The sequence below is a fragment of the Taudactylus pleione genome, unplaced genomic scaffold, assembly GCF_031769625.1.
Source record: "Taudactylus pleione unplaced genomic scaffold, aTauple2 ptg000007l, whole genome shotgun sequence".
Lineage (NCBI taxonomy): Eukaryota > Metazoa > Chordata > Amphibia > Anura > Myobatrachidae > Taudactylus > Taudactylus pleione.
In genome coordinates this window covers 24,942,261-24,967,939 of record NW_028284410.1, presented here as the reverse complement: position 1 = coordinate 24,967,939, position 25,679 = coordinate 24,942,261, and the positions used below count along the sequence as shown (strand labels likewise).

The following is a 25,679-nucleotide window of genomic DNA, read 5'->3' as shown; positions in this document are numbered from 1 at the left end:
AGGATTGTAGTGCATCAAATGCTGTCAGAACGTCTCCAGTCAATATGTCGATATTTACAATTGCAAAAATGTCAATATTGTAAGTGGGTAAAAGTAGACATGAGGGTTACTGTTAGGATTAGATTTTACATTAAGGTTACCGTTAGGGACAGAATTACAGAAAAGAAGAGTATGTCGATATTTCAACTGTCAACATAACATGCTGAATGTCAACATTCTTATGTCGAACAAATATACCACACTCTAGTGCACTATGGTCCTCCATGCACTAAGATGCACCAGATCAGCAAAGTGTCCCTAGATATTCCTTTTTGGCATGTATTATTCTCTAATAAAGGGACCTAACCTATGCATGTTTCTAAACATAGTGAAAAAAAATAAAAAAAATAAAGTTTCCATTCTTCATGGAAATGTTAAGGTGCCTACACACTTAGCGATATTTTACACGATTTGCTTGATTCCGAAGCATCGTGACGACAAATTGTGTAAAATATATCCTAAACGTGTCTACTCACAATCACGATGCCGATGCACGTACCCGCTCGTCGTACATTGCATCTTCAGATCTGCCGTGCTGTAGGGCAGATTTGCCGATCTCAGTCACGATGCACTGGAATAGTTAGGAGGCACGATAGATCGTTTGTCACATTGGACAATTTTTATCACCAAATCGTGCCCACGGCTGCCAGGGAGAGTTCAAGGGGAAATCGGACACGATGAGTGATCGTGAGCACATCGCCAAATGTGTAGGCACCTTTAGGATTTCAGCCTTTCAGACACACATGTTCAGTAAGGGTGCTAAAATATATATTTTATTATTTATATTTTTAAGAATTATTATTCTTGTAGGATGAACAGTGAAACAGTAATCTTTTCTCCTGTACACACTATGCAATAATTGTCTAGATCACTGGCAGTGGCGGTGATGTCTTCAGAGAAAAGATTGGACCCCAGTATGTCAGGGAGCAATATATCTTGAGGTTTTCCGGTTGAGTATACACACTGCATGATGGGCAGCACATCGTTCATGACATCTTCTCATCTGATGTGAGCAAGCGATTGATCGTACACACTATGCAATGTGGATGATATGTTGTTCCAATTTGCCTCAAAACATATCGTCCAATATATCGCCTAATGTAGTGGTTCCTGAACTAGTTGCCATGGGACACTTGGTCAAAGACCAAATAAAAGGATTTACGGTTAATGTAATAGGGAAAACAATCGCCAGTGGCTGGCAAACTAAAATATGTGGACTAACAGAAGCACAACCCGTCCACCTAACTCAACTGCACCTAAGGATGACAGTTAAGCACAATTTACTTAATGCAATAATTTTTCTGAATTTCTCAACAAGAAACTTGTGGCCAAGGGGTGCCAGAGTGGATACATTTGTGCAGCTGCTGCTCAGATAAGCCCCCAGAACCACCAGGTGGAATAGTAACGTAATGATTACTACAATATAGATTTTTAGTGTACAGTACAGTTTGTTATGGTCTTCTGATCAAAATAAAATAAATACTATGGGGAGTATCTGATAACCCGTTTTCTCCCATTAACCCGCGGTCACGTGGTATAACATTCGTGAGATAGCTCTTCTCCTTATTCTATTACATGATTTTCATGAAATCTAGAGAATTTTTCTCCTATTTCCCTTTTTGGGAGAAAACTCTTCTCCATAGTAACACACTGCTTATTCACGTAAAAGCTATCCAATTACAAGCAAGTGAGAATTGTTGGGGCGAATGTGCTGATTTTATTGGCGATTTCTTTTCACCACCTCTGAGCAGGTAATAAGTTGTGAAAATGGTTTGCCATGGTTATCTAGTGTCAAGTCTATGAAGAAAACATGACCTCATGCCTACCACCTGCCAACACGATTCGGAAGACAGTGTGCATGAAGATGGGGCATTGTCACATCACATTGTGGTCATACGCCTTCCAGTGGATTACAGTTCTGTGATGCTCGCAGTTGACCCAATTTCTCCTAAAAACACCAATTTGATCCGCACACAGGTGCAGACGATACGGTCAGCATTTATCACTCAGTAGGACATATTTTCCAACTGGAAAGTGGCACAATCCCCTCATATATAGAGAACAGGCAGGTATGCCTACCTGAATACAATACTTCTGTGACTGTATTTTTACAGTATTGATTACCACCAAGAGGCAAATCCTCAATGCCTTGTATAAAAACCATGGAGTCCAGCTAGTACTGTGACACATCAGTGTCAGTGGTCACCCATGGGGTTCAAGTAGAGTTCAGTGCAATTCGCAGTCGAAACATATGTGAGCAGCAATAAATTGGGCTCTTGGTTAACAAAGCATATTGGAATGTTGCTCCATCAATATACGTTTAAAGTGCATCAATAATATGCTTTAAATATGTCAAGATGTGACTCTATACGAAATTAAGATGCCAAACAGTATTTTCACATATTAAAAAAAAAAAAAACTTCTACTACAGTAGAACAGCATGGAGACCATCCAAAAGGCTCCAGGTTACGACATGATAGGTTGGTCACACAATGTGTTTGGGCCCCCCCCTGTCATGGTTGGCAAATCCTGACTGAGTGGGACAGTCTCTCAATACCAGGACAGTTGACATACAATGATGCACTCTCCTGCCCGGTCATGACATTTTGACTACCTGGAGTTGCGTTTGTTTTAAGCTTGCTTGCAGCTTGGCTTGGTCCTAGAATGTCTCCTAAAATGCAAACTCTAAATGCTAGTGAACACTCTAGGCACACCCCCTTACCCATCCAGCCTGGAGAGTCAATTAACAGCACACACTTTTAACCATTAGGTCTAATTCCTAAAATTAAACGTTTAGATCTCACATTTATTATATAGGCTTATTTACCACAATAAGAAATAAAAATAACATTTCATAAATAGTCCTATTTCCTAGCAACCAGTCCACAAAGTTATAGCATTCACAATTAATAAGTAGTCCTAATTCTTCCCCAACTTTGCTCCATGTTCAAGTAAAAGCACCCGTACCACCCCAGCATTAAAAGTTCCATCACCTAACCTTAAATTATTCCACCTTTTAATATCTGATCATCCCACCATTAAATAACCCCCAAAAATAAACAGCCATCACTCTCATCACATCATTAACAGATCATGCTGCCTCCCCACCATAAAAGTAAAATGACACTAAGCATACTGTTGCATCTTGCTCCATTGCGTTATGTATATGTGGCATGGTGTACGCAGTCATATCGAGGGGAAACAGAGGAAGAACTTCATGTGTTGAGGAGTCATCACAGGGAAATACAGTCACACACACACAAAGAGGAGAATTGGGGGAAGAGACTGTCACATGCTGAAGGGGAATGAGAGGCTGTTACATGCAGAGACATGGACAAAATGTCATATGCTGAGTGGGAGACAGAGGGACAGAATTTCACAAGAGGATGAAGGGTAAAGCGTGATACTATTCCATGCAGTGGGAAACGAGGAAGCGACAGAGGAAGGGAAGAAGAGGGGGGTCTGTCACCTGTAATAAGGAGAGTAAAGGGAGTCAGAGCCACAGGAATAGGCTGTCATACGCAAAGCAAGTTGACTAAGCAATGTAACGTGTGTGGCCTCGAATAACCCCTCTAGGAGCACATTTCACACAATGAGCAGATTATTTTTTCATTAAGTCAAATTCACCAGGAATCAGTTATTTTATAGTCTACACAAGTGAAGCAAAAATTCCTATGCACCTATATGGGGTGCGAGGGAAAACTTGAGAAGCCGGCAGAAGCAACATCACGTACTATTGATTCTCCCTCCCACAAGGAAAAATATATTAAACCCATCAGTGTGTTTGTAGGATAAAAGGTAGGCTTAGCTGTCCTTGACATAACACAAGGTGCAGTGCTTGGAGACTGAGGGGCTTTTCCCAGCCCTATGAAAACTTTTAGCAATGATGTTAGAAAGGCTTCTGGGGGTGGGGGACACAAGTGCAATAGGACATACCCTATGCATAGTTTTGTAAGAACAATAAACATAAAAAAATTACCCTGTATACTGATCTGTCAGGATGGTAAAATGGAGAGTAGAGCGTACAGGCCCAGCCACGCACATATTTAGCAAAGTTGGCACAGGGTGCAATGACCACATAGCCTGGTCTGTGTACTTTCGCTGCACGTGTGTGGTTAAACTACTACAGACATAACAGTGTGTGGTCTGCTTCAGAAACTATCCTACATTTTTTTCTGATTCATAATTTGAAATAAAATAAAGCTCTGTTGATTTTTCATAAATAACTTTAATATAAAAATACTTGATGAGACAGTTAATATGTTAATTGCTAAAGGATAAAAAAAAACAAAAACAGAAAACAATTATTCTACGCCAGTATAATGTTTATTTAAACATTAGGAGGCAAAATTCATGATGCAAAAAATAGCTATTAATGCTAGAGAATACCGAATATGATTCACCCAACAAGTGTTTAACACCAGGATTCAAAGTCTTGTTATAAAATACTCAGAAGAAACAAATTCATTAAATACATCTTGGTGGTCAGCCTGGTATGTAACTTTTGAATAGATGCTTCAGCAGCCAGAAATGTGTGTTCAATGTGTTAATGAGGAGTTGTCCAGTCTAAAGAGGTCAGCAATCCAAGGTCCTTCTAGATTGAGCTACATAGCTGGTGCAGGAACCCCAGGGGTGGCCTGCCGAGGTAGATTGTAAATGACACCAAGGAACTGATCAGCAATACGCCCAGCCTCTCTTAAACCACTTAGAAGAGCTCCATGAACAGTGGCCGGATAATTTCGGATGGTGTGCTCTCCAGCAAAGAACAAGCGTGGAATGGGCTAAGGGAAAAAAGCCAAATGTTAATAGGTAAATACATGAGGAAATCTCATCTATCTTGATTTAGAGAGAGAAGTTATAAAAGTGCGAGTGAAAGGACGTACATGTCAACCAATCTTGGGAAGTTTGTAGAATCACGGAGAACATAGTAAAATACTCCTTGCCATCTGTACTAGACAGGCAGGCTGGTTTTTGATACTAGATTCAAATTTGATTTGCCCATTAATTTATTTATTATATATTATCAGTTATTTATATAGCGCACACATATTCCGCAGCGCTTTACAGAGAATATCTTACCACACATCTGTCCCTGGAGCTTACAATCTATATTCCCTACCACATGCTCACACACATACACACTAGGGTCAATTTTGTGGGGAGCCAATTAACCTACCAGTATATTTTTGGAGTGTGGGAGGAAATCGGAGAACCCGGAGGAAACCCACGCAAGCACAGGGAGAATATACAAACTCCACACAGTTAGGGCCGTAGTGGGAATCAAACCCATGACCTCAGTGCTGTGAGGCAGTAACGCTAACCATTACACCGTCTGTGCTGCCATTAATGGATTTATGTGTGGATTTTTAACAGCCTGATTATACAAATATTGCTGCTGCTACATACTACAGTCTGGTATTTTCCAGCTTCATGGTCACTTCATTGTATAGCGCATATTAAAAATAAGTAGTACTTCAGTTATGAGTAAATTGTATGGGTTATATCAAAAGATAAAACACTTCTATTTATAGGAACAATACATACATACATAGCTTTTAACTGTAATCATCTCACCTGTGGTGCTCCAGGAATGGCAGGACCGGGAGTAATTGGTTGAGCCATTAAATCATAGTCATTCCCAGAAGAGCCAGCTGCTACATAAGAGTAGGATCCCCGAGCCCATGGGTCAGCGCGCCAGCGGCTGACAACGGTCTCTTTTGGCTAAATGTATTCATAAAGATGAAAAAATAAATCAAACGCTATATATATATATATATATATATATATATATATATATATTATAACCAGTCAGCTTCTGCCTATCATTTTATAGAATGAACTTGATAAATGAAAAACAGCAGCCGATTGGCTGCTATGGGCAACTTCTCCATTTGTCCTGTTTAGAAGGTGTGGCACATCTCTCCTAAGTTCTGTATATTAATACATGAACTCACACAAACATACCTACACATGTAACTAGTGACTCTGGTATTATTTGTAACATATGATATGAAACCATTATCCTTCCAAGATCCAAAAACATAAGTAAAAATGTACTAACAGTAACAAAGCCCTGTGGATGTTTCAATAAAGGGAAATGTGTATAAAAGGGAAGCTCAGCAACAACATCTCCCCATCAGAGTGACTGAATGCCTAAAATCTGTATCCATTAACTCTTTTAGTATTAACAACACAAATGCATGCAGAAAAATACATATAAACAAACCATATACATGGCATGTATAAGCACATAGTAAGGTAAAGATTTATATACCATTACTCATAGATAGAACCTCTGATTATTTCTGGCTATATAGCAAAGCTTTGTTTAGAGAGTAACACGTGATACAACAAACAGATCCCATTGAGGGCCTAATTCAGAGATGGACGTAGTGTAAAGGTCGACGCAAGCAGCCGACGACATAAGTCTGCACACACGTTCAAGTCACACTGCGCATTCCAAACAATGGTTACTGACGGGGGCTCAGAGAGGTGGAATTTCAGTGGACGTTCCGGGGTTGTAACAGAGCGGGTGGCTAGCCTGTCACGACCAGTGACTGCAAGTTTTTACGCAGTAGCACTAATTTCTGCAGCCATGTTCAGACGGACACTCTACACCTCCTTAGGGCTGGTGTAATGCTTGGTGTGACTTTTGAATCAGCAGGTGGGTGTTTCTGTACAAATTCCATTGGCTGCAGCATTAAAATAAAGGCACAGGGGAGAGATGTATTAAGCCTTGGGATAGAGAAAGTACCAGCCAATCAGCTTCTAACTCATTTTTCTAGCACAGCCTGTAAAATGACAGTTAGGAGCTGATTAGTTGGTACTCTCTCTCTCCAGGGCTGGATACTTCTCCCCCCCCAGTCTTGCTACATAAAAAGTCATGGCAGCATAAGCGTCCAGCCCCGAATCCGGCCCTGAATGTCCTAGCTGTATAATACATACCTGTGGAACTGCACTGCTTCCAAATATCCCTTTCAGAATGGCCAAACAACGTCCGACTATAACATCATCACTGATATTTTCCATAATTCCTGCAGCTTCCCCAGCTACTAGTGCCAGAAGTATTGGTGCTGTATAACAATTGCACATCAGTTATACCATGTCATACAGTACAATGATTTTGTTCTACTACAGCAAAATGGCAGTTACTGTAGTTCTATTTTGTTCCATTTAAAGTAAACAACAGCAGCAAATTGTCATGTAAAACTACGAATAAGCTTCAGTTCACCGAAATGAAAATTCAAAATGTTAAACTAAACTGCTGTTATGCTAGAAGTCAAACAGCAAGATGTGAAAACCATTTTACCTTTATAAAGGTTCCAGAATAAAAATAACTCCCCTCTGCTTGCAGTGGTGCTTCCGACATGTCCAAATAAATTCACAGTAGGGTCCCAAAATACTCTGTCAAAGCAGAGTACAACCTGGGAAAAGAGACACAAGCTCACTCAGACTGAATTCCCATTCAAGATTTAACCCTTGACCAGACCACATTTCATTTGCTATGTATTGATTAAACCGAGAGATATTGATCTACTTTGTAAATACCAGGGACAGAGAGGACTTTTTAGTAGCACATTGAAAGACCTTTACATAGTTACTGTAATCAAGAAATTTGTTTTTCAGTTATCAAGGGGGATATTAAAGCCAAGAACGTTCCAGTTTGTTAAATTTGTATTAGGCTAATTATCTGGTGCTGGTTTCTAGTAAATAGGTTAGATTTAGGTTCTTTGTGCAGTATTTTCTTTCTTTTTGCTGTTAAATGCTTCTCAGTGAGCACTGGTTGTAATGTCAGGTGGATTAATGCAAAAAAACAAAACAAAAAAAAAAACAGCTTCCTGCCCCAGGATTAGTGACACCACAGAATAGCTAGGTGATATACTCCTGTCATCTGCACAGCCTAAAGTTATTTCTACATTTAGCATGCCCCTCAGGACATTGAAAAGATTTCAGAATAGAGTTCTGCATAATTTGGGGCATGGAATCCTGTTGTATCAATTTGTAAAAGCCCTTAAAGATGTATTTAAATAATGGAAATGTGTGGTTGCGCACAGCACTGATAATTAAGGTTACTGAACACCAAAGCAAGAAAGCCAAGAAGTTCAAAATAAGCAGTGCAGGACCTAAAATACTCACATTAAAACTTATACCCCTTTCACACAGAAAAGCAAATTACCGGGTAAAAGCACTTTTACCCGTTAATTTCCTGATCAACATGGGTAATTTTTCAGTGGCGGAGACCCAGCAACTGGACCTCAGTTTAGTATGCAAGCCCACGGCAGGCCGGCATACATACAGAATCATACATGCTATGGAAAGTACAACCCGGACCTGTCACCAAGGAAACACCCTCCGGCAGACAGGTGCTTCAGGGTGTGGGCCATGTGACTCCTATGGAGTCGAAAAAAAAATGCTTAACAAGTAAGATATGTCTCCTTTTCTTCTTCTTCCACTAGGGGGCACCGGGATGACTCTGGGACGTCCTAAAGCTGTCTACTATGGGTGGGGACGCTCCTGAGCTGCAGTGAGCACACAGGGCCTGATTCAGACCCACTTGCGAGCGGGTCGATGTTGATTGACAGCACGCCCCCTTTGGTGGGCGTGCCGGGGGCGTGCCTGCCAGACAGAGGCGTTCCCAAGGGAACGCCTACCGTCAGAAGCCGGCCCCACTGACATCACTAGTGATGTCAGTGGGAGTGATTTTGGCTCTGATAGAGCCAAAATCACTCCTGGCTTTGCGGTTGAGAAACTCAACCGCAGGCTTCTGCTCGCACTGGCGATGGTCGCCATGGTCAAGACCATCGCGACCATCATCCTGCACGCTCGTTTAGGCTGTGGGTGGTGACCCACAGCTATACGAGCGTCCAGGAGGACGCTCCATAATTATGGAGGTGGGCCCTGATTCAGAGCGAGCGCTCTGGTCAGAGCGTCCGGCTCTGAATCAGGGCCACAATGCCCGAAGACGGCGTCCGAGGATGCAAAAGTATCATAAGCGTAAAAATCTGATGAAGGTATGAACAGACGACCATGTGGCACAGCCTTACAGAGCTGTTCTGCAGAAGCCCCACAGCGTGCTACCCAAGAAGTTCCCACTGTGGAATGGGCCGTCACCACGGCAGGGGTAGGATGGTTCACCAAGGAGTAAGCTTGGTGAATGGTAAAGCGAAGCCAGCAGGCCAAGGTCTGCTTAGTAGCCGGCCAGCCCCTCTTATGGACATCAAATAAGACGAACAGAGTGCGACTTGCGAATCTCCCTGGTCCTCTTGACATAAAGATGGAGATCCCTCACCACGCAGAGCTATCTGCCATTGAAAAAGGACAGAAAGCCGAAACCTGGACCTTCAAGGATGAGAGCCACAGGCACAAATCCAGAACAGTCTGCAGAAAGGAAAGGATACGGGAAAGGCAGAAAGACCTGGGGTTCAAACTCCTAGTCGAACACCAAAAACAGTAGATACGCCAAACCCTGTGATAAATACGTGCCGAAGAAAACTTCCTAGCCTGCAGAACGGTCCGAGCAACCCTCCTGGAGAATCCTTTTGCTCTTCATATGGACGTTATGGACGTCTCGAGCCACCCCGTCAAAGCGAGAAGGGTTAGATCTGGATGTAAGACAGAAGATCCAGTCGCAGTGGAAGACATAGATGGGCATCTATGGAGAGGCTCAGCAGATCTGCATACCACACCCGCTGGGACGAATCTGGTACCATCAGGATCAGAGTGCCTCCTTCCACTTTGAACTTGCGAAGGACCCAAGGAATCATTGAGATTGGAGGGAAGATACAAATCCAAAGGACCGCAAGTGCATCTACCAGGAGAGCTTCTGGATCCCTGGTGCGGGAGCAATATCTCGGAAGCTGATGACTGTAGCGAGACGCCATCATGTTGATGCCTGGTAGGCCCCAGCGATGGACTATTAGCTGGAAGACGTCCCGATGTAACGCCCACTCATCTGCATGGACTACTTGACTACATAGGAAGTCCGCTTCCCAATTTTGAACGCCCGGGATAAAGAATGCGGACAGTGCTGGAAGAGGATGCTCCGCTCAGCAAAGAATTCTGACGACTGTGAGTGCCGCCCTGGTGATTTATGTAGGCCACCGCGGTTGAATAGTATTCTTCACCGGAAGTCCCCAAAGGAGGTGCTGTGCCTGAGACAGAGCCCTGTACACGGCACAAAGTGCCAGGATGCTGCTGGAAAGCTGGCTCTCCTGATGCGCCCTGAAAAGTTAGTTGACAAGTTACAGCCCCGCACCCCCGTAGGATTGCATTGGTGGCGAGTAGGACCCAGTCCTGGATCCAAAAGGGGCGTCACTTGTCCAGATGAGATCACAAGAGCCACCATATTAGGGAAGAATTAGTCTGAGCCTTGAAGTTTGGGCGTGACTTCATCCAACGCCTCAGAACGATTATCTGGAAAGGTCGGAAGAGAAACTGACCGTACTCCTCCATGTCGAAACTAACGACCCCAGAATTTGCATGCACGAGTGAATGGACACTCGCCGCTGACTGAGAAAGGTGCGAATTCTGGCTTGTAATAACAAGATCTTGTCTAGAAGGAGGAAGACTTTCAGAGTTCTGGAAGCTAACAAAGCTCCCAGGTGGAGCATCTCCTGGGATGTAGATAGCGTTGACTTCATCCAATTGATTATCCAATTAGATTGAAGAAGCTGCACCGTCAGATGGATGTGATCCCTGAGAACTGTTGGAGATTGTGCTAAGAGCAGCAAGTCGTCCAGATACGGTAAAATTCTGATGCCCATGCGGTGCAGATGTGTTGCCATGACCTACGAGACCACACCTGAAATTAGTAGTGGTTGGTTTGGATAGCAAACCTGAGAAAATGTTGGCAATGGGCTTGTATAGAGATATACAAATAAGCATCCTGTATATCCAAATACGCCATAAAGTCCCCCCGGTTCCAATGCTAGGATGATGGACCGAAGAGATTCCATGCAGAATTTGGGAATTTGAAGAAATTTGTTGAGGTGTTTCAAATTGAGAATGGGTCAAAAGGAGCAGTCTGGCTTCTGAACCAGAAATAGATTGCCGTAAAAGCCTAACCCTCTCTGGGACGGGGGAACAGGAATAGTGACCCGAGGCCATGAGAGCGCGAATAGACGCAGAGAGAGAGAGAGAGTAAGACTGATGAAAAATAACCTGGAAGGGGGTTGCTGTAAAAAAGAGGTCGTAGCCTGAGACACAACACCCTGATCCAAGCGTCTGTTGTGGCCTGCATCCACACTGCTGAAAAGCAAAGAAGCCGGCCTCCCACTCCGAACTCCCTGGGAGGAGGCCCGCCCCATCATTCGGCAGGTTTGTCCACTGACTTGGCAGCTGGGCATCTGGTGGACCAGAGTTGCTTGCCTCTGGGCTTGGAGCTTTTGGAAGCAGAACCCTGTGTTCTTGGAAACAGCTGACCTCTGACCTTACCCTAATGGGGAAAGGAACGAGATGCTTAAGTCCTAGGTAAGAAAGCAGATTTGGAGGCTGCCAACGTAGTCACGATCTTGTCCAATTAGGGAGCAAACAGAATATCACCCGAAAAGGGAAGGGCTTCCAGAGCCTTCTTAGATTCTGTGTCCACTTTCCAGGTGCGCAGCCAGAGAGATCTTCTCGCAGCAACTGCAGAAGCAGAAACCTTAGTGGATAAAAACCAGAATCTATAGCTGCTTCGGAGAGATAGGAAGCTGCTTCCTTAACGTGTGCAACCACAGTAGTTAAGTCACCTCTCTGTGCGCCTGAGGTTAAGACCTCCTCCAAAGTGTCTGCCCAGAGATCCGCAGCTTTAGCTACCAAAGCCGATGCCAGGGCTGGACGAGCCAGAGCCCCCGCATTCACAAAGGATATTGGAAAATTTCTTAAAATATACATATCTGTAGAATCTTTAAGAGATGCCATATTCGGGATAGGTAGGTGGGATGACCTAATAAGTTGAGTAATGTAGGCATCCACCGAGAGGGGATCCACTTAGCCCTATCCGCAGCTGTGAGAGGGTAAAAGGTAGCAATACTCTTATGGTGCGTACACACTACACGATATGCTCCCTGAGCGATATCGTGTAGTGTGTTCCCGGCAGGCTGTGCTCAATGTCGTTCATGACTATGAGCACAGCCGCTGAACGATATCATTAACGATATCGTTCAGCGCCGGGCTCTCTCCCCCATTCCCCAATATGCAGCAACCTGATGAGATCGTCAGGTTGGCCTGCATGTCAGCCCGATGAACGATGATGACGAACGACCCGCGGGAACGCGCGTCGTCTTCATTGTTCATCGTTTTGGGGTTAAAAATGGCCGATAAAGTGGACGACTGAACGATAACGATATCGTTATCGCTCAGTCGTCCACTTTATCGCCCAGTGTGTACGCACCTTTAGAAACTTGAAAGCGTTTACTAGGGTGAGTCTAGATGGGCCAAGTGGTTCTTATCTGCCGCCAAATTCTGTTTCTAGGTGTCCACGCCTCCACCAGGAGATCTTCTAACTGTGCAGAAGACGGAAATTCCACCACAGTCTTTTTCTGCCTTTTAAAACAGGTGCCTTGGATCTAGAAAGCTGTTCCGATTCCTCCACTAGTAGAATAGATTAAACTGATAAGAGCTTCTACATCTACAGGGGACAGACTGGCAGATGTATGAAGCTCTGGGAGTGATAAACGACCAATCAATCAGCTCCCAACTGTCATTTTTCAAACACAGCCTGTAACATGACACTTGGGAGCTGACTGGTTGGTCGTTTATCACTCTCCACTTTATCACTTGCCAGAGCTTCATACATCTGCCCCATAGTCTCCTCTGGAACAGAAGACATCTCCACATCTGAAGCAATGGAGGCGCTAGCATCACTATCTGAGGAAACTTCTGAATCCGAACCCCCACCAGGTAACGGAGTGGAACTTTCTCGTGGAGCAGGCCTACGCCTAGGAGCCCCATCTCTATCAAACATCTGCTGAAAAGACGTGGACACCTAAGCTAACCCCTGTACAGACTGGGCAAAAGTTTGCATCTAAGGTGGCTCCACCATGGAAAGCTGTGGCATAGCGACAGGGACAGGTGGTACTGGCACTGACATACGGTCTACAAATTGTGACTTTACCTGTGTCAGATGAGACGCCCAAGTTTGTTCTTGACTTGAAGCCATAGGCAAAGTCACCTGTTGTAGGGCCCCAAAGCAATTGACACACAGGCCATCATGCTCCGGATCCGGAGGAGAAATGACAGCAAGACACTGTTTACACGTGCGCATTGCTATAGCGCCAGTCTCCTTAGTAGTTTTATTTCTGGACATGCTGTTAGTCGGAGAAATCACTACACACAAAACTAGTCAGTAAGTTGGAAGCAAAAAAGGGTCTTTTGTAGCGCTAGTATATACTGGTATAAGAACATACCTGTATATATAGAAATATATATTTGTATAATATAGGTATATATTATAAGTAAGCTGTACTCACCCCTGCAAGGGATGTTCCCTCAGTGACCTGCTAGAGCGGAACAGATTTGGGCAATTGCTCAACAAACCAGCCAAATGTAGCAGGAGGGAGCAAGGAATGTGGCACAGCTGCAGGGAGCAGGCTAACAGAGGAGAAGGAGCCCTGTTTCTCTCTCCAACGCTGAGGCAGGCTATGGCTAAAATGGCCACACAGCGTCCTGGGAAGGAGGAGAGAAGTGAGGATCTGCCTGGGGCTTAATGGCCACATAGGAAAAGCACGCCCCAGGGGTGGGGAAGGGGAAAACAGGTAAGCGTCATCCTCCCCCATCTGGTATACCCCACAGGGAACATGGCTGCTGCTGCTAAAATGCTGGCCCTGCTCCATATAGAAATCCCTGGTGGTCTGTGAGCCCGTTAGACCGGGAGCCCTTTAATGGCAGCACCGCTGGAGGTCTCCTGCTCTGGCGGTGACAGCCGCGAACCCACGGCTCCCTGCATGCTGGAAGCAGTTTTACCTGACATCCCCCGATGAGCGCCGGCTGTGGCTTGCAGCTCCTGATGTGTGGGAGACCGTGGTCGATATTACTGACCCAGTCGCCACTGCTTGCGGCCACCGGTGCTGGAGCTGCAGTGTGGGTGTCCTATAGGACACCTTACACTTCCCACTCTGAATAAAAAAACTATTGTCAAATAAAATTAATAAAATCAAGAAAATAAACAGTGGAGAGCCACCTAAAGCAGCCCCCCCTATAACCTGGTGCCCAGCTCCTGCCGGCACCAAACTCAAGTGGCTGGGGGCGGGGTATAGAGGAGAGGGAACCTGGGCTTGTGGGTAATTTCATTAACTGTTTGGTGCCCAGACTCTCCTCTCCAGGCAATACCCAGAGTCATCCCTGTGGCCCCTAGTGGAGGAAGAAGAAAAATTACAGCAAATTACAGGGTAGAAATGTTTGACCCGATAATTTGCTTTTTTGTCTGTTCAGGCTGGGACCAGCAAAACGACCCAGCACTCAAATGCCGGGTATTTCGGAAAATTCTGTCTGAAAAGGGTATTAATAAGCTTTATTAATTATTATGTTTATGTGGTCAAAGGCTCTCCTAAATTACATAAAATATTAAAATCAGAGTTATAGGACTGTGCAAGAAACTAAACGGTACAATAACCACAGTTATTTATAATAGCTAGCAATTTTCAAACTATATTACTTGGGGTAACAAAAGACTGAATTATCTTAAATGTCCACGTAATATGTTGTAAATTATACCTCTCTGTAATTCCTAATATATGGGGAAATGTCTACCCCTAGTGGTAATGGAAAAATTTACATCAATTCAATGTCCATGCCACAGGTTATCAAAGTCGGTCCTCAGGACCCCAAACAGTGCATGTTTTCCAGGTCTCCACACAGAATCACAAGTGAAATAATTAGCTCCACCTGTGGATCTTTTAAAATGTATCAGTGAGTAATGAATACACCTGTGCACCTTGAGGAAGGACCATAGTCAGAAACACGTTGGTGAAATAGGACACATTAATGCAGCTGTGGGATTTGGTATTTCCATCTACCTTAGAAATCTCAGCCCCACTCAGACCGGGTGAGAGGAAGAGTTTTTTGTCCTAAAGTTCCTATCTGCAGAAGGTTCTCCTTGGGGACTGTTTTTATCTTATTAGATTCTGTTTTATACTGTGAATTTGGAATAAATATCCATTTTTGACCAAGTGGTTTTTCTGGACATTGATCGGTTTATTCTCTGGGAGACCAAAAGAAGGGGGATCCTTACCTGATGTAAAGAAACGTTTGTGTGAACGTTTATACCTGTTCCCAGGTGAGCTTTTATCTAAGGGGGGCTACATTGGTCGAGGTGAATACCCATATAGATGTATATGTTGGTCTGACCAGGGTGAGTAAAAATAAACCTCTATATGCACGCATCTCACTATTGTTAGGCGAGTCCACGTATTGGAATTGAATAGTGTATGTGAATGTAATAGACGGTTTTCTTCTCTCTGAGAGAGTGAAAGGTTCCGTACAGGAGGGGGATATCGAGAATATGACACAGATCCATTGCAAGGGCTTTGTGCTTTTGGACGACTCATATTTTTGTTTATTTGCTTGTGAAGGATTGGTGCTCCAGACTAAGCAGCAGTCCTGGGGCGCAGGTGTCTAATACATTTTTGTGGTTTACAACTGTGCATCTGCTAGGTGACCTGGAAAACGTGACATGTGTGGGGTCCTGAGAACAGAGTTTGAGAACCACTGCTCTATGCAATGTATAGAACAGTGGTTCTCAAACCCGGTCCTCAGGACCCCACACAGTTCATGTTTCCCAGGTCAGCCAGCCGGTGCACATGTGAATTCATTACTCTCTGACACGTTTTAAAAGATCTACAGGTGGAGCTAATTATTTTGGTTGTGATTCTGTGAGGAGACCTGAAAAACATGCACTGTCCTGAGGACTGAGTTTGAGAACCTGTGTTCTAGAATGTTAGTGAAATTTGGTCTCAGGCAGCTGTACCATCAAGCTAAAATATATTATAGCACCTTTAAGTGCAGTTATTGATACTGACAGACCCATGAATCTGGTTATTTAGGGAACGGTCTGATATGTTAAGTTTGAACAAAGTTGTAGTGTACAACAGCTAATTTTTACCCTGTATAAGTATCTGATATCAGACTAATCTTGCTTAATTTATCTCAGTGTATATACTTTACAGCGTTCACCTTGCTGCCTCTCAAAGGTCTTAAGAGTATGTGCACTCCAATGCGATGTTGGTGGTCATGAGGTGCCAGCGAAACAGTAGGAATACCCGCACTTCTTGGCTATCGCCACTAATTTGCCCCCTTTCTAGGCACTCTATCCTGCCAGTTCTCCCATGGAACTCATTCAGAGAGCTTCAGGTGTTGGCACCTATTCTCACAATGTGAGGTAAGAAGGCCTTATATGGATTGCACCATGACAGTTACACCTAAAAATTAACTGAAGTAGAGTTTTCGACCTCATTAGAAAAGTGTGAGTAATGCCTGAGGTACCCAGAGATCTACCCGGAAAGTGCTGCAGTGCCTGGCTTGTGGCAGGAAAGATGGTAGAAACCAGGATAGCGCTGCTTCTCGTGCTTCCAATAATGAATATATAAGCAGGTGTTTACGATTAGGAAAAAAAAAAGGGCAGGTTTTGCAGTAATCGGCCACAGAAATGTAGCATGATTAGGTGTATGCTCCGAACCAAATTAATTGCATGTCCATTAAGGGAGGCCTCAGTATGCACACCATATTTTACTATTAGCCAGGTAGTCTGAACCCATCAATGTTGGCAATAAGTGAAACAGTGTGATCAAGGTCTAGAAGCCACTGAAACGTCAGCAACTGTTTCGGCTAAACTGTTTATACAAGGGATTTACAACGTGCAATCATCTTAAAAAAATATTTAATTGTTAAAAAAAGTAGAGGGGGTACGTTCAGTGGTGGGAACAACAAACAGAAGACAAAGTACTTACCTTATTTAGATTTCCAAAACCCATCCTTTGAACAGCAGAAGTTTTCCACTCTGGTAGTGGAGGAACAAACTGGACAGCAGGGGGCTGTTGTTTTAGTACACCAAGTGGTAAAGTACAGAGGACGGCATCACACTTATAGATGAATGTTTGACTAGTTGAGCGTGTGTTCACTGCTATAACCTCACATCCTACAGTAAACAAAAACATAAGGGAATAGTTAAAATATAAATACCACACAAATCAAAACTCTCATATCTACCCCCCATTCTGTAAAAGCCCACCCTTGAACCTTCCACTCTCTTCTATTACTGCCCCATCTCTCTCCTCCCATTTGCCTTCAAACTCCTTGAGCGGATTGTCTGCAACTGCTTAACCAACTTTCTTTCCTCCCACTCCCGGCTCGACCCATTTCATTCTAGCGTCTGCCCTCTCCACTCCACTGAAGCTGCCCTCACGAACCTCAGCAATGACCTCTTGCTGCCAAATCTAAGGAACACTACTCACTACTCTTAACTTCTCTACTGCTTTTGACACTGTGGATGACCCTCTCCTACTGCAAATCCTTCACTCCATCGGTCTGCGGGATACTAGCCTCTCATAGCTTTCCTCCTAATTCTGTGACAGCTCTTTCCGTCTCCTCTCCTCTCCCCCCCACTACCACTAATAGTAGGTGTCCCCCAAGGTTCTGCTGTGGGACATCTCCTATTCTCCCTCTATATGTCCTCTCTAGGTGAGCTCATCAGCCCCTTTGGGCTCTAATATCATCTCTATGCTGACACTTGGATCTGCCTCTCTTCCCCTGGCCTCTCCCCCTCTCTCAGCACTCAAATCTCCAACTGTCTCTCTGCTAGAGCTTTCTTCCTCTCCAAATATTCAACATCTGCCTCCCCTCTCCTGAAAGCCCTACACTGGCTACCTTTCCCCTTCAGAACCCAATTGAAGCTTCTCACACTCACTTACAAAGCCCTCACCAAATCGTCCCTCATTAACATCTCTGACCTCATCTCCATGCACACTCCTGCCAGATTCGCTCCGTAAATGCATGCTGTCTTTTTTGCCACTGATCCTACTCCAGCCTCCAAAATTTTGCCCACGCTGCTCCCTACCTCTGGAATTCTCTCCCTCTCAGACTCTCTACTAAACCTCAATAAGGCTTTCAAAACTCACTTCTTTATCAAAGTCATCCAGCTCTCATCCAAATCTACGGCTCCTTCCTCACTGTCTACCCCATCTGTGCCACCCGTCTGCCCCTTCCCTTTAGATTGTAAGCTCTCACGAGCAGGTCCCTCTTCCCTCTTGTGCTTCTCCTTTCCCTTACTGACACTATCTTATACTCGCTAAAACTGCACCTAAGCTTTGATTGCTGCCATCCTTCTGCTTATTTGCGTTATGATCGCAGATATACCAATGTTTATAAACCATGCCCTTGTATTGCATTGTTTTATACTGTAAGTCACTGTTTTCTTGTTTTGCTCATTTGTAAGGCACTGCAGAACCTTTGTGGCGCCATAAAAATAAATATATGCAAATGGCTTGCAAGCGTAAGCATTAATGGATGCCCTTACAGATGTAACGAAAGTTTCTCAGAAATGGTGGTAGACCTATTAATTGGCAGATGTATAAATCCTACCAATTGTAATTGGGAGATGAATCAATACAATTTAATCAACTAGTCGTGTGAATGTCACTAAAATGGCTTACTGTACAGATAAAGGCCTACATTAACTATATAACAAGAATCTCAATATTTCCTCACACAATATATAAAATGAAACAAAATAAGAAAAACTTCCTTTAAAACATAAAAAATAGATATGCTACTGTACAAAACTTTTATAGTGTTTTGATTAAATATTTTCAAGATATCACTAGAAACTCATTAGAACAGTAAGTGGGAAAGTACCAAACAATGCTGCTTGTAAACAAATATTAAAATAAGACTCGCCAAGAGGAGAAGGGACTGACTAACAGGATTGCCATGTACATGCCATTTTTCAGAAGCCCCTTCTCCGATTAAACTATCCAATCAAATATATATTATATATTAATATATGTATACATAATATATATAGTTTTATTAGAACTACTCATTTTGGCAGCCACTTAGGCTTATTTCCATTTACAGAAAAACTACATACCAGAAGCTGTGTAGCGTACTTGTCGTACAGCTGTGTTAAGTTTTATATCTAACCCTTCTGCTAATGCTACAGGAACACAGGAATAACCATTTCGGACAGTTAAATGGCTGCCGGTGAATTCGAAGTCATCATCCTTGTAAAAAACAAAAACAAAGATTTGTTATAGAAGGAATCATTTGCTGTAGGCAGCAGATGAGATACATAGCAAGGGATTAGAAGTAGACAAATGTCACATAAATTACCTGGTCCCAATGTTTCAGAGATAGTGTAGAGAGGGGTGTAGCATTGGCAAACTCTAAATTTGCAAAATGCCAATCAAGTATCTGTCTGTCCCGCGAGGACAAGTAAACATCACTGAGAAAAAAGAAAATGCAAAACGAATAAATTTGGTCAAGCAATGTTGTATATTTGTAAGTTGAGTGTGGTAAAATAACATAAAAGCACAACAGAGACTATAGAGAAAAGTAAAAGAAAATATATCAGATATAGGGCCTAATTTAGAAATGTATGCAAACCTGATGTTTATACACATCTCCAAAGTTTTTAGATCTGTGCATACGCTTAAGCCACACTGCGCATGTGCAGATCTGGGCCTGCAGTGTTGCTCGCAGTGCCCTAAACACCGCAGAACGATTAACATGCTGTTGGCGCTTGGGGGCGGCAACAGGAAGCGTTACACAAAATGGGGGGGTGTCGGTCCCTTTTTCTGGGCATGCTGAAGACAGTGGCTGCGTCCTTAGAAGCAACTTCACCGGCCCTGACTGCATAATTTTATCGGGCATCCTGGAGTAAGCTGAGGGTTAGATATCCGATAGTCACACAGTTGATCCGATGTTGCTTCCGCAGACGCAGCAGATAATCACAGAAGCCGGCAGTGGAGGTCTTAACTCAAGACGCCTCATGCAGCTTTTGAATATTTTAGCACAGCCGCTGCGTACAAAGATGCAGCAGCGGCGCTAACTACGTCCACCTCTGAATCAGGCCCACAGACTGGACAGTGATTTGCAAGAGTACCTATATAAAACCAGTGTACATCTTATAGGCCAAGTTTACAAAACCCAAGCCTTGAAATCTAATGAAACAGATTTTACAAAATCCCAAATTCATCACAGGTACTTCAATCAATGGGGGAACTTAGCTCCCGGGCTAAGTGCTCCGAGGCTGCCCTGATTCGTAGCTTTCAGGAGTCAGGACACACCTCTCTGAGGAGCAAGAAGAAATCCTCATAACTTAGGGCTAGTAGTAACCGGACAGCTGCATCGTGCCAGGGAGCTGCAACTTAATGTGGCTAATCACGGGCATTATAGCTGAAATAGGGGCTGTCACAGGAAGTAACTAAATAGCTCCCGGGTACTTCCCATGTTAGAATTGTATCGCCCCCAATTAGTCATTGGGTATATCAAATATAAAAACATCATTAATTAAATGCTTTTCTCAGGAGTCCATTGGGGAACACAGGAAACCTTGCGGGTACTTTACATTTCTATAACTCCTGCCCCTCTCTCATTAGGAAGCCAGAAGGGAACAATCAATATCCTTCTACAACAATAATCATAACATAAAAAAAAGAGACCAGAGACTGGAATAAGGTAAGCATCCAGCGGCATCTGCACATCTCTGATGCGATGCCTGCTACGTCCTACAGCTAGCCCCCACTTTGTATGATGGATGGCCACTTTAAAAGGACCTAGGGCCTGATTCAGAGATTTATGCTATCCCAGAGGTTAGCGCACATCTCTAACAGTTGGAGGACTGCGTATGTGCAGGATGTGTTCAGTATGATGCTTACGCAGCCTGGCCAAAGGGGCAACCACTGCAATGGTGATCTGGTGATTTACATTTTGTTTGACAGTATTGCACAGCCACTTCGATATGGCTGTGCAATACCGTCCATCTCTGAATCAGGCCCGTAGTCACTACAGCTGCAGGTAGGTAGTGAGCAAGGTTCCAGTCTTCCTGCCACAATCAGGTCCAATATGAAGTGCACAGCAGAGGCATGGCCTACGGTAAGTGGCTCCAAGTGGGGAGAGTGAAGAATTGATGCTGGAACCGCAGTCAATTCCCCTTTACTGGAGCCTGCACACATCAGCAGTGGGTGCAAACCCTCCATCACTACCGAGGCAAGTGGAGGTTATTGTCCAGGAACCCTGCAATAGGCACAGTCTGAGCTCTGAGGGTTATCATTAGGTATAGTGTCCCTGATGGGACACGGGGAGCAGTTACAGTGTAAAAGTTTACATTGCCTGTACTCCTGGCTGATACCAGCGTCCCACAAATGCATGAAAGAGAAAATAATAGATTGCATTATGTTCAGAGTTCAAGTTAGGCCAGAGAGAATCATTACGGTGTGTAATGATTTTTTGGGAATAAAAGTTTAATGATTCCACTACATGCATACACTTGTGTTTTATCCAAACTTTTTTTGTACCATTTTGTTTATTAAATGTGAACAAGGCAAATGATCTGGCCCACACATTAATAAATTACATTTGAACTATATATTTACCTTGGAGGATTGGCTTCAAGTTCCTGCAATTTCTCTTCAAGTTTCACTTGGCTCTCTGCTAACACATCATACTCCTAGTTACAAAATATAAATACAATTACATAATAGTTCTTAAGGAAAGTCAAAACGGGTTTTGAATCAAATGTACAACATTTTGATACCTTGCAAAGTGCCGTTAGGTCTCTGTGCTTGCTTTTCACTAAGAACTCAGCAGTGATGTCGCGGGGAGGCTTTACCTCAGAAGCCTCCTTGAATTGCTGATGGAGCTCCTTTATCTTCTCTTTTAAATTAACCATCTGTTAAAAAAACAACAAACACCATTATCACATTCTTCTTAACGGGATGAAATATATAGCAGGATATAAAATTGTACAAGTAAAATAGGAGTTTAGTACAGACTGGTAGGTTCTATACTTGTACAGTTCATTGGGGGATTGGAGGTTGAAAACAAATCCTCATGTACAGTAGGTCCTACCCTTGGCATTATCCAAAGCAGTCACTTATAGCAAAGCCAACTTTAAGGGAAATAAAAACAAGCTACAATTACCAACTTATGAAAGGAGATGTAGTTAGTAGAACTACGATCGGGATGCTGGCTGTTAAAATTCCGGCGCCAGAATCCCGACCTGGGACAGAAAATCCCGGCGCTGGAATCCCGACGCCAGTTCTGATGCCAAAATCCTGACAGCCGGCATCCCGAACTTAAGTATAGTGGGTCAGGTTAGGCGTTAGCCAGGGGGGGGGGGGGGGGGGGGCAGGGTTTAGGATTAGCTACAGACCTAGGGGGTTAGGTTTAGGCACCACTGGGGGGTTAAGCACTAAGGTGGGAGGGTTAGGTTCAGGCACCAAGGGTGAAGGTTAGGTTTAGGCACTAGCGTAGAGGGTTAGGGTGCGGGTGGTATTAGGATGCAGGAACAGAGGGGTAGGGGGAGGGTTAGCATACTTACAGAGCCCCTGTCGGGATACTGAGCATCGGGATGCCGTTGTCAGTACTTTGACAGCTGGCATCCCGACTGCCGGTATTTCATACCCATTCCCTATGAAGGTAAAGTCTTAAAATTAGTACAATTGCAGGTGTAGGAAAAATTCCACATTCCCCAGTAAACTAAACAAGCTAGTTCAGAAAAACTTATCCTTCAAAAAGTGCACTGGGAAGACAGAACATCCCAAAGTGGTCTCCAGTATGAAATCGCCTTTATGACTGCCACCTTCATTCCTTGCAAAGATTTATGAGTTTTAACATCTGAACTTGCACGCTAGAAACCTTTTCCTGCGGAAAACTCTAGATGCAGAAACCCTTCTCTGCGCTGGATTAGAAGATTTCTGGTTGCTGATCAAACAAAAGATGCTCTTGGTATATAATAAAATGAAATAAAGAGCATGGCATGTTATTTCTTCTGGCTTGGAGAGCCACATGCACTGTCATTCCCTAGGGGAAGGCCATGTATACAGAACAGAAAAACACTTACACGAGTTCGACCACACAAGGTATGTGTTCAGCTTACATCTGTACCTATTGTGTATTTGTGGTTGCTATATATCTAATAACTTTGAATAGAGCGCAGTTACTCACAGCCTAAAGCTATGTTAAATATTTGTGTGTTGAAGTTGAAAATCCAAAATCTCTCCTTAAAGCCCTATGATATCATACCTTATTTAGCAGTTCTTTTAGATCTTCCTGAGTTTTCACTATTTTCTTCCAGTGCTCAATCTGTTCATCTTTCACATGTTTTTCCTGAAGCCTAAAAACCAGTAAGAAGTCATTTAAAATTTTGACATATTAAAGAAGTTCCTAACACACAATAAAAGAATAAATATCTGCACTTGAATTTTTTTAGTCGTTAAACGCACCAACTTCTATTTTTAATATATTACACTTATCACAAAAGGGATCCCACATAGACGGGAAAATAAAGACCCAGGACCCATGGTGAGCTTTCATCTTCAGTTATTTTTCAATAAAATAGGAGGTGGGATGGGGGGGGGGTAACAACTTACTGTATAACAACCTCCAAAGCTTGTCCTAGTGAGACAGGCTTGTTATTAAGGATATTAAAATCCAGTTGGTGGCTGAGGTAGGAAGTCGCTTCCAACAGACGGTTAAATTCTTGTTCCACCATTTCGTCTTTTTCTTTGGGCACCTGAAACTCAAAATTGAACAGGTATATAAAATTTATGAAGCAAGGTTTACTGGTTGCACATAACTGCCATGTACAAATTTTTCAAATAAATATACTATTTATATAACATAACTATGAAAGCCACACAGTGTGAAGGACTATAGAATCCTAATGTACTGAGATGACATTACAAGATGATTAAATGAATAATTCAGAATAATTGTAAGAAAAACATGAGCTTTTGATGTAATGCTCACTGCACAAAAGTCAGAGGGAATCCCTCATCATCGTAACTTTTAAAAGGATTTCTACTTTTAGTGAACTGTACTCCAAGTTTAGGTAATCCCACCCCCAACTTTGCGTTCCCCACTGGTAGCACTCCACTGTTCCCTATACAGAGTAGCCTGGCTAATCATGCTTCAGAATATTAAAAAATAAAAACTCAATTACTACAGACAGGATGTATTTCAGGGCTATTTCTTAGTAGATAGCAGAGACCTTTTCCCAATTTGGATCTGCACCAAAATATATTTCTCCATCTAGAACAGCTGCACGTGTGTTACTTTATTAGTATAGAAGGGTAACCGCACCGTTTGTCTTGATGTAAACTTACAGCTTGTCCATTAGCTTCATACAGTGGGCATTTTTGCTTTATTTTCGCCAGTTCCATATTTACTTGCTTGCTAATCACAGCCATTGGATTCCCACCTACATCAACACACACAAAGTTTAGCAAAATTACCAATGGAGAGTTTGAAAAAAGGAAAAAAAAATTAAAATAAACAAAAAAAAACCCCCACCACCAAACTCAGGACTTTTTAAATACCCAGGTAGGACAGGAATGAATATCGGACTTATCTAACATAAGAATAGGAAAATGCCAATTTATAACAATGCTGAACGAGTTTTGGAGTTAGAATAACACATGGATATTATTTGCCCTAATTATGTTAATAGTTACCCCTTAATTTGTGAGGCAGAAAAAAAATATATTGTCCTTTACTAAGTAACGTACTCCCTAAATCCAAAAGAAAGTTTACGTCTAAGGTAAGTGGGCTTTGTGCTGAGCTACCATTCAGTTGGTATGGAAGCGGTTTTCTGCCCGATTTGGGATTACAACCAAACCTGATTGTTAATAACAGCCAATGATTACAGTAAAGTGACCAGGAACTGATAGTTTCGCCCAGGCTTCACCTTTAAACATACTGTATAAAGTCCTGTGAAATTGCAATATAAACAAATTACCCCAGTCTATGGGGGTGAATGTTGCAAGGGCCATACAATCTATTGTTTTTTTTAAAAAACAACTTTGTACAACGTTACAGTAGAGTAGGATACAAGTGTGTATAGTTATAATATTCACAGAATGTCTATCTTACCAAGTCCTGTGACTACCATTGCACCTAAGTCAGCAACATAATTTCCTTTACGAAATGTAGCAACTCTTCCTCCAACTCGATCCTATAATAGCAATGTTACATTTTTGTTATAATTTAACATCCTGAAAGTGACTGACTTGCAAATTAGTGACAAATGCAGTCTCCCAATTCTCAATCCCAGAATGCACTCACCATGCACCGAACCACTAATAATTTAAAACTTAAGTAAAAATAGAGCTAAATTGTACAGAGACAGCTGAAAAAGCCATAGAGACAGACAGACACACACACACACACACACACCCTCCCCCTCCCCCTCAGGCCTGTTGTCGCTCAGTTAAGCAATAAAAGCCTACTGAATATAGCAGGCCAGAATGGATTGGGCTGGTGGTCTGTGCAAATGGGTGACAGACAAGAGAATTACATTTCACAGAAGTGGGCGGGTTAGCTAAATACAAACCTAAGAACATAGCTCATATACTTAAAGCAAGGACATGCTTATATATTCCAAAACAGGCTGCAGATACATGTTAACAACTTCAAGGGCACTTGCTCTGATATATATGCAGTGA

The 25,679-nt window shown here is 43.0% G+C and overlaps 1 protein-coding gene across 4 annotated transcripts in view; it reads right to left on the bottom strand.

The window, feature by feature from the left end:
• Positions 1 to 4,247: 4,247 nt before the first annotated feature.
• The window catches only part of KDM1A (lysine demethylase 1A), a 36,870-nt gene continuing 15,438 nt past the window's right edge, over positions 4,248 to 25,679 (bottom strand). For 2 of the 4 annotated variants that reach the window (XM_088462556.1, XM_088462563.1), the window contains exons 7-19: positions 25,108 to 25,189; positions 24,342 to 24,436; positions 23,607 to 23,755; positions 23,260 to 23,350; positions 21,770 to 21,904; positions 21,609 to 21,682; positions 19,345 to 19,456; positions 19,103 to 19,235; positions 16,965 to 17,152; positions 7,349 to 7,463; positions 6,985 to 7,112; positions 5,614 to 5,760; positions 4,248 to 4,820 (exon numbers count right to left, since the gene is read on the bottom strand). In XM_088462556.1, the coding sequence (XP_088318682.1) occupies positions 4,644 to 4,820; positions 5,614 to 5,760; positions 6,985 to 7,112; positions 7,349 to 7,463; positions 16,965 to 17,152; positions 19,103 to 19,235; positions 19,345 to 19,456; positions 21,609 to 21,682; positions 21,770 to 21,904; positions 23,260 to 23,350; positions 23,607 to 23,755; positions 24,342 to 24,436; positions 25,108 to 25,189 (1,626 nt within the window). In that variant the 3' untranslated portion in view covers positions 4,248 to 4,643. The remainder of the gene's footprint in view (positions 4,821 to 5,613; positions 5,761 to 6,984; positions 7,113 to 7,348; positions 7,464 to 16,964; positions 17,153 to 19,102; positions 19,236 to 19,344; positions 19,457 to 21,608; positions 21,683 to 21,769; positions 21,905 to 23,259; positions 23,351 to 23,606; positions 23,756 to 24,341; positions 24,437 to 25,107; positions 25,190 to 25,679) is intronic. The other 2 variants (XM_088462557.1, XM_088462571.1) reach the window with 1 other exon arrangement.